Source organism: Castor canadensis, chromosome 4 (assembly GCF_047511655.1).
Source record: "Castor canadensis chromosome 4, mCasCan1.hap1v2, whole genome shotgun sequence".
NCBI classification, from domain to species: Eukaryota; Metazoa; Chordata; class Mammalia; order Rodentia; family Castoridae; genus Castor; species Castor canadensis.
In genome coordinates this window covers 41,337,386-41,350,230 of record NC_133389.1, presented here as the reverse complement: position 1 = coordinate 41,350,230, position 12,845 = coordinate 41,337,386, and the positions used below count along the sequence as shown (strand labels likewise).

At 33.8% G+C, this 12,845-nt stretch overlaps 1 protein-coding gene across 8 annotated transcripts in view; it reads left to right on the top strand.

Annotated features, from left to right (window-relative positions):
- The window catches only part of LOC141422491 (putative Polycomb group protein ASXL3), a 59,364-nt gene that overhangs the window by 29,292 nt on the left and 17,227 nt on the right, over nucleotides 1-12,845 (top strand). For 6 of the 8 annotated variants that reach the window (XR_012447067.1, XR_012447068.1, XR_012447070.1 and 3 more), the window contains exon 2: nucleotides 420-502. Coding sequence is in view for 3 of the 8 variants with exons in the window: in XM_074070053.1 (XP_073926154.1) it covers nucleotides 420-502 (83 nt within the window). In the remaining 5 variants the exon portion in view is untranslated. Of the gene's footprint in view, nucleotides 1-419; nucleotides 503-2,746; nucleotides 2,793-2,893; nucleotides 7,759-12,845 lie in introns of those variants that run through there. The other 2 variants (XR_012447069.1, XR_012447071.1) reach the window with 2 other exon arrangements.

The window sequence follows — 12,845 nt, the reverse complement described above, 5'->3', positions numbered from 1 at the left end:
ACTCCCACTGGTACCATCTTCCCCCACCCCCAGATAGGACCTGTTTCACCCTCCTGTTCTTTGATTTTGTAAAAGAAAAAAATGACATTTTTGTTTGTTTAAGATAGCTACACAGGGAGTTTCCCTGTGACATTTCCATATGTATTGTATGTATGTGTATTGTAACATGAATTGGTTCATCTCCTCAATACATTTCTTTTTTGATGTGTATGCCTTTGTGACATTTTTTGAAGTATAGCCCCTCTGTTGCAGAAATTGCTGATTTAAAAGTCCAGACAAAATTACGTTTTTCCTTTGGACACCTGAGCTGTGTGATGGGAACTTAGTTTTATATAAATTCTTTGCATGATTCACACACATTTTCATTTTGTATACTATCATGAAATAATCTAGGAAACATGTCTATTTTTATTTTTTAGGCACTAGAAAAACACCCCAACTCACCAATGACAGCAAAGCAGATATTGGAAGTCATTCAGAAAGAAGGATTAAAAGAAACAAGGTCAGTACTTATATTTGAAACATTTCTGTTTTCATTGATGAATAATTGTCACTAGCTACAAAGCAATAAACACATGCAGGTTTTTGAATGTAGTTGCTTGTGAATGAAGTAAATACCTGCAAATTCTTCTGTGATTATAAAATATTTGGATGAACTAAGATTTCCTTGAAACTTCCTGAAACTTCATAAATTACATCAAATGGATTGATGTAGAATGTATTTTGTTAACAAAGAGCATCACTGAGTCATTTAGTTCCTTATCAGAGTTATTCCTGTTTCTTTTTCTTATAAAAGGAGATTGTATTTCTGAAATTAAGCAGTGAAATAGAAACACTTACAGGTTTAACTGATAGATCACAGGATATAAAGATGAGCAGACACTAATAAAATTCAAAGTGCCAATAAAAGGTAGCTGAAAATTTAGTACTCACATTTGAGAACTCTACTTGGAATGTCTTTTATCAACTGTGAGCCTTTCCTTTAAAAAAAAAACAGCTTTATTAAGATAGGACTCACATGCTATAAAATTTGCCCTTTAAAAATGTACAGTTCAGTGGTTTATATTATATTCACACAGTTGTACAATGATCACCACTATCTAACTTTAGAATATTTCTACCACCCCAAAATGAAACCTTATACTAATTAGTGGTCACTCCCCAGTCTTCACTTTTCCTCCTTCTGGCAGCTACTAATCTTTACTGTCTCCATGGATTTGCTATTCTGGACATTTTATATAAAAGGAATTCATATAAATACAGCCTTTTGACTTTTTTCATGTAGTATAATGATTTCATTCATGTTGTAGCATATGTCAGAACCTCATTCTTCTTTGTTTCCTAATGTTCCATTGTATGGCTATATCACATTTGTCATCCATGAAGATTCCTTATTTGTATTTATGCATTAATTTTACAGTTTCTGCTTTAGCCAGAAACTTAGGACCATGTAGATGATTCTAGTTAAGGGAAAAAAAGAGATTTGTTATAGGATAAAATAACTGATGAAATATACATATGCTATGTTATGAGTGGATTTTTTTTGCATGAGTTGACTATCTGTAGACCATTGAGCTGGCAAAATCATAGTTACAGTGGTTTTACTTGGTGGAAATTAAATCTACTGAGCTACCTTTTGAATGTCTTGATGTTGAGATAGGACTGCTGAGAGAAATGAGTATCTTCAAGAGACAAAGTTTTCCTAAAAAATGGGTTTCACCTATAACTGCTATCACTTTAAAGTGTAGTAACACCAATCTTCAGCAGTTTAAAATGTATCTTTTGAAAGATGCATGGGTGTCACAATTTATTGGGGCATAGAATACCAGAGCTCAGATTTTTAGAGACGTTTTCCTTCCTACTGTGTACCCTGAGATAATGTAACTACACTAGTTTTGTTTTTGTTTTTTCAGAAGTTCTTTCCCCACACAGTGGTGGCAGCAATGGGAGGTTATTTGCTGACAGTGCCTAATGGTCCTGTTGAAGGTGACTCTGTTCCAAGCTGGGTATCAGTGTGAGGATTTAGGAAACAAAATGGGAAAAACTGGAAATTAGTTTCCTCCTTACCACCTGTCAATAAACCTAAAAATAGTTATGCTGTTAAGAAAGCACTGAAAACGTTTGTGTCACAGCCAAAAGAAAAGAAGGAGTAAACATCTAAATATATCAACTCCTGTCAAATGTGAACTCTGTGCCAGAAGAACCTGCCAACACAGACATGAGGTGTATTTCCTATAGACAGATGTTTGAAATTTTTTCATTCAGATGCCATTCTCCACAGCAGTGACTCTGCTATCAGTTGTATTATTTTTTGTAGTATTAAGGTTTGAACTCAGGTCCTTGTGCTTGACAGCCAGATGGCCCCATTACTTGGGCCATATTCCAGGCCTTGCTGTCAGATCTTAGATTCCTTGAGGTATAAAATACTTGTGCTGTGGCTCTCAATAACATTGTAATTACACTTATGATAACAGCACCGTTTCATATTTTTCAAAATGCTGGTCCTTCCAGATAGCATTTGAAAGAGCTTTAAGTATAACTAGTTAACAAAAACAAAATTGAAAACAATGCTTCTTTAAAGGATAATTATCCTGCTTGGAAAAGGGGAGGAGAAGGAGATTAAGGGAATACAACAGAGGCAGTAAACTTGTCCAAAGTGCATTTAGTATACACCTTTGGAATTATCAGAATGAGCCCCCTTTGTACTGTTAATGTATGCTAATAACAATACAAAATACCTTCACAGCTTAAAAAAAAGAATAAAGAACACTGAAATGGGAAACGTAACCTCTTATTCTTCTAAATGCACCACCATCTCATCATCATCATATCCTTTTATAAGGAGAAAAATGTCCCTTGTTACAAATACTGATAGACAGACTGTACAGAATTATTAAAAGTGCTCCTGCAAGCAATTCCCAAGTTGAATAGGAAGGGGAAAAGGCAAAGAAAGAGACTGCCATTCTTTTTTAGTCCTCATCTGTAAAATCAGTTCTGCATTGAATGGCCTCAGACAATGCATTTTGTGGTCTCATTTTTCTTTTTATTCTGTTTCTTTAACTCTCCTTCCTTCTGTCAGTTGTGACCTGTTACTTATGGCCCATGTGTCTCTGCTTACTCTTTCCTGTTTTCTAGTTCTTGTTTGCTATTTTAGAATCACTTCTAAAATGAAGGTTTATAGATTTTGAGTGAGTGCAGGACTGTCCTGTATGTTATGTTTGTTGTTTTAGGGAGCAGGTGCTGACATTTATTTTACCTACCAAATGTACTGTTTTGATACTTTTCTAAGTTCTTAAATGTTTTCCAAATATTTAACTGAACAAAAGAATTATAACTATTTGTATTTTTCTTAAGTTTAGAAATCCCGTTATCAGAAGGTCCACCATGACTGATTAATTTCTAGTTACTTATTAGTGATTTTTTAAAGAAATGCAGATAGGGGATATGCCTGAGTAAGTACAGGGAAGTGATGGTGTAATTAACAGTGTGGCCATAGCCCTCTGGTCTCTCTGGAGTAGGTAATGTTAGTAGTCCTCCCCCACAACAGTCTACCACTGTATCGAGCATTTCTAAGAGAGAAGACAGAGTCTTTATCCATCATCATTTCTATCTGGACTTAAAGTAAGGCCATTTGTGTCAAGTGCTATGGAGGTCCTTCATTCTTTTGTGTGCCAGGCCAATCATCTCTTGAATTTACCTTGCTGTACTACAGTTTTGCCCTTGTGTGTTTGCTCTGGTGTCTGTGAGCTCTTTAACACTCATGGCACTGAGCACATACTCTGAAGTTGCTGAACAAATACTCTTCTTTCTCAAGATGTTAATTTGCTGGCTCTTAGTGATGACTTTGACTTACATTCAGAGTTAGAAGCTGTTTTCTTTTTCAACATAACACACGCTTTCCATGCTATTCAGTAGTTGTTGTTTTGAAATCAAAAGGAACCTAACAATTTTGTGCTAATCCCATTAAATATATGCACACTGATAGTATTCAGCTGATTATCTGTGAATAGGTAAAATTATTGTTCTATTGCTCGTTGTCAAATGCTGTGAGAGCTACTGGTTTAAACTTGTAACTTACAATTTAAAAAAAAAAACTACACTAGTAATTCTGACAAAGCTAATGTGGGCATTTGAATATGTTTAGTGTATGTGATACCATTACTGTATTTGACTGAATGAGAAACCTAGCATTTTATACTGTCTTTTTCTTTTCAAGGACACTTTAAATTACATATTTTTATGCAGATGTGATAAAAGGGGGACAGCTTTTCTATATCATCTTCATGTTTTTGATGAAATATGTAGAATATGATTAAACTCTGGAAAAGCCAGAATGAAATAAATACTTTCCATGTGGGTTTTACAAAATAATATCTGAGCAAAATAAATTGCTAGGACTATGTGGGGTTTCCTGTTTTTTTTTTTTGAAAAAAAAAGATAACATGTTCATAGCATGATTTTTCTAGACCGGTTCTCTTTTTAGTGAAAACACACTTGGTAAATTTTCTTCCTCTCTATATTAGAATGGAAGAATTTTTCAATATAATTTTATAAAGTATCTGGTTTATCTGTGCTTTTGCTTTATGAGGATTTCCAGGCTTTACTTCTTTGCATTTATTGGTTGCCAGCAATTGGTCAGTCATAGTTGTTTGGGATACATTTCAGATGCTCAGATTCTTATAGTCAATCAAATAGCCATGCTGCTTGGATAGACTGGATTGTGTGTGTACATATTCCAGTTTGCTACTTTTGTGGATGGATAGTTGATATTCTTGTGGATTCCTTATCTAAACATTCCCATTTCCTCAGGGACTTGGGCTGCTGCTGTAGAATAAGTTCTTCTCTGCAGTAACAATATTTACATAGAAAAAAGAAGAGCAACTCCAATTACCATGTTTGGGGGCTTATCCCAGTTCTGTTTTTCTGTTTTCTATTTGCTTATTCAGAAGTGACTTTTTTACAAAGAAGAGGAATGAGGCGTTGTTAATGCCCGAGGATGTGTTTTTCTTTGCCTTGGTACATGTAATCTTTAAAGTGATGCTCCAGGAAATGTGTGCTCTGCTCATGTGGTACATCCAGGGGCTGCAGGATCAGGAAGCGAGGCTCGCATCCCTCCCCTTTTACGAACAAATGGGCTTTCATCAGTGAGGAATGATCTTCCATGTGAACTGTGATACAGTTTTTATATTATATGAAAATAGATACACGGTTTCTAATGAGGGTACGAGAGTCACAAAGGAGAAAAACATAATGCAAGCAATAAAAGAGAGTCTCTGTTAGGTTAGAAGCAGGGTAATATTTATGATGTGCAGTTTTATAATATCATAGATGTCTTACTATATGAAAATCTGTTAGATTTCATCAGCTGTTTATAGAGCAGCAATCTATAATTACACATCCCTGTAGGGGCATTTAAAAAGTTCTATAAACAATCTCATTTTAAAAGTTGTATAAGCAATCACTATTGGTTTAGTGTTACTTACAACATAGACATATTCTGAATTTTGCAATGTGGAACATGCAGTTGACAGCCCAAGATTTTATAATTTTTCTAGTTTGCAATGATAATTTTTTATTCCTACTGATAACTCTTAGAACAAATTTGTTTTACCTTCTGGTTTAAAGCTTTTTGTGTTTTCTGTTTTGGAGTCTCTCTGAGAGATGTTGAAATTAGGCTCTCCACTTTCAACTGTGGTTTATTAACAATGTTGCATTTTTAAGGGGATAAAGTGTCAGAAATTCTATTACCATGTGTAGTGACAAACAATAAAATCTCTTGGCATTGCTTTTAGTGAGATTTACGTTGCTAATTAGTGCTAAAGGAGATGATTCTTTCTAGCTGCTGAAATGTTTTATCTAGAGATAAGAAAGAAACACAAATAATTTCTATTGCAAAATCAATTCTTATCTCTAGTCTCCATGTTGGCAATCCTCCTTTCATACTGAAATGGTGGTCTAGTTTGTTTGTGTTGGGGCATTTTAGAGTTACACTGTTAGTGCACAATGTCATCCTGTCATTTGTTAACATCTAATTCTCTCATTGTGTAAATGGTGTGTACAGTCAGCTACTGAAAGAAGGATGCATGAGGCAATGACGTTATTAAACAGAAACATAGGGCAATTTGCGTATGGTTATGTGTGTGTAAATGTGTGTAAGCAAGCCTTTAGAATAATCTAGCTGTTGTTTGATATAGAAATTTACTTGTCATCTTTAGTAGATGAGAAACTTCCATTAGAGACTTTTTAAATTTTTATTTTTATTTTTTGCAGTACTGAAGCTTGAATTTAGGGCTTTGAGCTTGCTAGGCAGGTGAGTTACCTCTTAAGCCATGTCCCCAGTCCCTTTTCTTTTCTTTATATTTTGAATAGGTCTCACGTTTTTGCCAAGGCTGGCATGGACTGTGATCCTCCTACTTACCAGCTTTTATTGGTTGAGGTGGTGTTTCCTGAGTTTTTTTCCAGGACTGGCCTCAAACTGTGATCTTCCCCATCTCTCCAGTATCTAGGATTACAGGAGTGAGCTAGTAGGCCTAGCCAAGAGTCATTCTTAACTCTTTTCTTCCATACCCTCATGGCCAGTTGATTTGAAAGTAATATCAGCTCCATTTCTTGAGTATATCTTTCAGCATCTCACTTTTTGCCATTACTTAAGCATTTACAATTTTTTTCCCAGATTATTGTACTATCCTTTTATGTGAACATCTTACTCCATGAACCCACTTTTCAAAACAATTCTTCCCTTCAAACAAATACTGTCACTTATAGTAGCATTTCCTAACTTATAATAATATTAAAGCCAATATCACACTTGGTTAATTATGATTCAAAAAGTACTATAAGTTAATCCTAGTAATATGGCATATGGATAAATCTGCGATAGTCTGATAATATAAGGATATTGGTAAAAATAAAGAAAGCTTACCTTGTACTTTAAATTTAGGTGAAAATTTGAATTTCAAACCTGGTCATTTTTATATACGTTTAGTTTTCTCCAAGATGGATTATTTTAAAAGTTTTATACATTTTACGTTTTCTGTATATAAGTAATTCATTTTCAATGAAATAGTGTAACATTTATTATACAGAATTTATACATGAATATAATACTAATTATTTTTAAGTAACCTTGTAATCTGATGTAAATTAAGCTTTTGTTAAATTTAAAAATACTTTTCTTTTACATACCGACAAAATAACTGAAATGCTTCTTGAGGGAGGGATGATTGTATATTACTGTGAAAGCAGTTCCTAAGTTAAAAAATAATTATGTGAACATTACTAGATCAGATTCCAGCTTTCATCAACCTGGACATGGGTACCTAGGTGTAAAGACTAGCTAGTCTACTTGTAGCCACAGTGCATTATTTGCCATTCATTGTGAAGTTTCCTCTATTTTTTTTCTCATGGTTCAAAAAATAGAAGGTAGAACTTACGAGACACTCGTGGAGTGTTTTGTGTGTGTGTGTTTGCATGTGCACACCACATGTGCTTCTGAGAGTTACCACATTGTTGATGTGAGATTGGATTTATGAGTAGGACGATGTACTTGTCAGATGCAGTGCTTCATCCTACTGTAATAAGTTTGCATTGAAACTCTTCCTTGTTTTTAAATCAGAGTTATTAATAGTGATGATACAGGTTAGCTCATGCTGCTATAACATACACCATAAACGGAGTATCCTTGACAACAGAAATTTAGCTGCTCACAATTCTAGAGACCAGAAGTCCCAGATCGAAGTGTGACAGCATCAGATTCTGGTAAGCCTTCTTGTGGGTTTATAGCTGGCCACCTTCTTGGTGTGTATTCACTAGTCTCTTAATATAACTGCACAGAGATACAGAGAGTTCTCTGTTGTCACTTCTTATAAGGACATGAATGCCCTCAGATCAGGAGTATGTCCTTATTTAATGTTAATTACCTCTGAAGGTCCAAATACAATCATGTTGAGGACTTATGAATTTTGGAGAGACAATAACATTCAATCTGTAACAGTGATTCAGAATCTGAAACATTTCCAGAATTCTTAACATATCTAGAACACTGAATATCTGATTCATTTTGGAAAGTATTCATAATAATATGTTTAACAAAGAATCCTCGTTCTGTTTTGTATACTGTTAATATGTGTTTTCCTATATGATTCCTAACATACTAACCAATGGAATACTTGTTTAAGAAGTTTCATGTTCACATATAATATGTATATTCATATAACATAAAAATCGATTTGGATTGTATTTGAAGCCTTTGGAAAAAATAGCTACATAAAACCCTCAAGACATCAGTATCCACTAAGCTGTTCAATTATAGCTGAAAAATGGCCATTACTTAATATATCTTTTTATTCTGTCAAGCTTTCTTTCTACATTCTTCCAAATAATTGAACAAAAAAGGTAATTTAAGTGATTTCAGCTTTACCAAGATCTAGGTAGAATTTACTCCAGAAACATTGAGCACTCTATAAATATTTCAGTGCAGAAACAGAACTAGAAATGGATATAAAATTACACTGTGCCTGAGTCGTTCTAAGTATCCTATGCAGGTGAAATCTTCTGGGAAGAGTAAGCATTTAACTGGGGTGATTTTATTTAATTTTTTCTAAGTGGTGCTTTTCTCTTCATGTCTTAAGTGCCACATGCCTAAATGAGTTTAGTTTTGCCTCATTGTTTTGAACTTGACAAAATAATTAAATGCAAAACAGTTTTGATATGCTGACATGGGGACTTCTTTTTATAGTTGATTTGTTTTCAGAGGGAATAAAAATTATGGTATTCTGTTCATCCAGGTTTTCCAAAAGCTGTAGTGTAAAATTCCTAAGAATAAATCTTGGTTCTTTTAGGGCAAAAAGTAAAATACCCAAGCAAAATCAAATTGGTCATTGCTGGCTGGGGTTCTGTTTGAAATTCAGGTGATTATTAACATTTTATAAGACCTGTGCAAGGTATGGCGTGAGATTTCACACTTGTTTTCCAGTCTCTTCAGTCTGTTAGTAATCATCTCCTGGACTGGTTCTCAGCATGCCGGTGGGTATATCTAAGGTCTTAGGCGTCAAAGGGACATCAGAGAAATTAGAGGGTATTGGGGAAGAAAAAGTTGTGAAAATATGATTAAGCCATCAGTTGCCTCCATGGGTTTTGCTTGTAAGACCCTGGGGGCTTTGTGGAAGTTTTAAGGCAAGTATTCATTCTGTTAGCATTTAGTAAGCATATGCTATGTTCCTGAGATTATAGAAGTTGTTGGGATTAATAGATGACTGAAGTGTAGTCTGTGCCTTGGAATTTAACAGTGTGGTTGAAGATCAGTATTCTCTGTGTTATTTAATTAGGTCTTCTAACCTCTTCTCTGTGAAGCATGTTTTACACCTAGTGAATAATGTTTGTTTATTTGTTTTAACTTTAATATTTAATATGAAATTCTTGAATTCTTTATAAATTATATAATATTGTAGCATGTCATTGTGTTAAAAATAAAAGCTCATGAAGGTAAGAAACACGTGAGTATCCATTAATTGTTTTGACATATTGCTGAGATAATTGTGTTTTTGTGGTATGTCAAAGAAATGAATGAGTGGAGGCTTAATCATAAAAAGAATATTAACATTTGTTGACTATAGTAGGCCTAATGCTAAGGACTTTACATGAATCATGCTTTAACAAAATACAATTGAAGTGGGTAGATACAGTAAATGATCAGTTACATGGTTTTATTAAGTAAGTACTCCCCCATCTTACTTAGCAGTTTTTCTGGTTCATTGTTGGTGTCCTATGTATATTAATCATGAAGATTAAAGTCTAGCTTGTAGATAGGTGTGTTGAAATTCTTTGTTACAGCTTAGTTATGATAGAATGGGAGAGTGAAAACAAATTTCTGTACCCTTTTAGATTTGGAGATCGCAAAACTCTAGATGAACACTAAATACTGTGCTTGTGCAGTGTAAGGAGGAGGATGATTTCCAGTGAAGATTTTGGCATACAGACAGCAGCAAGACGTATTTCAAATGTAACTTTTTATTGTTTGTTTTAGAAGATAATGCTGTGAGGGCATGAAATGTACTGTGAATAGTGAAAGAGTTGACTTCATAAGATTATTAATGTTTTAGTATTGACCTTGGACTTACAGATTTAAATTCTTCCTCTTGGGGAACTGACTATTATCCAGGCAGAGCATAATTGTTAAGAAGATGTAGGTAATCCAAAAGGCAAATTTAGAGAGTGTCTGTCTTACATTCATGGACATAATTGAATGAAAATAGGTAGTATTGTTTAAACTGTACTAGGTGGCAGTACGGGGAGGCTGAATCATTAATATTGTTAAAAGTTTCTTTTAAAAGATGTGAGCAGGGAAAGGCGGTTCAAATGAATAAGTGTAGTTTCAGAAAAATCATCACTGTGTCTTTTCTTAAACAGAGAATAACCACAGATCAACCATTATTTATAATCTGTATTGTGATCCCTTGTCCATCTACCCTCCTATTGTCCATTTATCTTACTCCTACTGGAAGGCATACCAACACTGCTATACTACTCATTTTAGTTTTATTTTTATAGTAGACATATGCAGAATTGCCAAGCTGTGGCTATATTGAATTTATGACTTAGCTCTTTTCTAGCATGTCTGCACAAAATACTACAATTTGTATAATGGTTATTTAATTTATTGCTTAACTTGTGTTTATTGAAGGAGACAAGCTGGTTGTCAGCAATAGAAAAAGTGGCATTTGTGAAGATTTATTGGAATAGGTTGTTGCTAATGGAATGGTCATAAGAATGGTTCCAATCTTAAATTGTTAGGTGTCAGGGTTAGCAAAGCTCCTGTGAGAATTCTCTACACCCTCACTCCAAGAAGGAAACTGCTAAACCAGGAACACTGAAGCTGTTAGGAATTGCCTCAATTTTTACACACTTTTTAAAAAAAAAAATCCAACTTTAATATTGGACATTTTAACTTGGTTTTTTAAGATTAGCATTTGTGTTATTTTTAAGCATTGTTATTTTGTTGCATTACCAAAGAAACTGTTACAACATATAATTTTCAGAGTTTTATAAATTACTTTGCATACCAGGTACAGTGGCACAGTGTTCTTTCCTTTTCTTGTAGGACAGAGATGAGGAGCTTGAAATAGTCTCTGAGGCATTTTGAACAACTTGGAGCAGCTCATATCTCACATTTAAAATGTGGTCTTCCCATTACCCATCTTCCAACTGCTTACTCTCCCAAACAGTTTCTAGCCTTTATTTAAGAAGTGTGCTTTTATGGTGAGAGATGCTGGGGAAGCTCAGTAATTACCAAGAGTTGGGAGTTGTCTTCTTTGGTAAAGAGAAGGCCAGTACTGGATTTCCCAAAATCCCATTGACCGTGGCCATTATTATCCTAACTTTAAACCATGCTATTGAGAATTTTTCTGAGTGCAAGCTCCCTTTGAAAGCAGATCCTTCAGAGCAGCCACACTGCCACACTAGGACTCTAAGATATGAGTGAATAATTTGGAATTGTCATATTTTGTTTCTGATAGGGTCTCTGAAGATCATATAGTCTTGGACTCTTTTTTTATACATAATAAACTAAAAAACTAAATTAAACTAAAAAGTGAGTTGTCTATATTAATAGAGCCAGTGAATATTTGACTCATCTTTCAACTTGGATGAGAGTGATCATTTAGAATTTGAGCAGTGAAGGCTAGACTATATAAAGAAAAAGATACATGTCTTGTTCTAAGATTATATTAGAATGAACATGTCTTTCAGTTCTTTTTTCTGAAGTAATAGGTTAACATTGATCCAGTCATCTTCTATTACCTGATTTTATTTGCTTCTAGTAGTACATATTTGCAAAACAGTTTACAGGAGTTACAAGTGCAAGAGACATTATACTATAATTTATACTTTAAATATTAATCTAAATTTCTTGATCATGGTCTCATTGACTCCTTTTTCCATCATGATATGGCCCAAAGGAGGGTTAAGAGAACAGGCTGGCTGCCTTACATTCTTGCTGTGGGCTGATAGAGCCAGTAAGTTTAGCTCAACTCAGTTATTCAATAAAAATGGAATAGATCATACATTCTTTGGAATGTATATAAGGATAAGATATGTGGGACAAGGGCCAATAGATTTGCTTGCAAACAGTTTGAACCCAAAGGGTCATGTAGCACCCATGATTTTCTTGTTTTCAGATTTTTTTCCAGTGGATTGCAACCCCCACTGTGTTTCCTTTTATATTCCTATTCATAAATATTATGAGAACATTTTATGTTTACTTATTAAATTTTCATTCTGTTCTCTATAGAAATAATGTACAGCAATTAAATATTTAAATACAATCATAGTGAAATTGTATTTAAATGTAGAGAGATATGAAAAGTTCAATGAGTAAATGAAAACATTGTCAACTAATATGAACCTATAGGAAAAATCAAGTCTTCATTTATTGATTCTTTTTTCTGGTGTTAGTAACTCATTTGACTTTTTTTAATGAATGGATTTTAAACATCAATGTAGTATAGAATATATGTAATGATTATTTTAACTGACTAAATGAGGTTAACTTCACTATAATTTTTGTGGCTATCAAATCCTCTTTGTAATTAATTCATTGTATGTTTTATTCCTCACTTATGAAATAACATTAATTGCTAACCTTTCTACTGTATAGGGTTATATGGATTAAAATTTAAAAATAAACTTGAAATCATAATACAACTAAATGTTTTTAACTTTATTAAACCCTTTGCAATTTGAGTATTTTCAGGTTGTTTTGCTTAGGTTTTGAGAATTGAGGCCAAATAAATTTTTTTGATTGCTATTTACTTTATACCATAACTTATTATTATAAGCTAAGTAGAAGT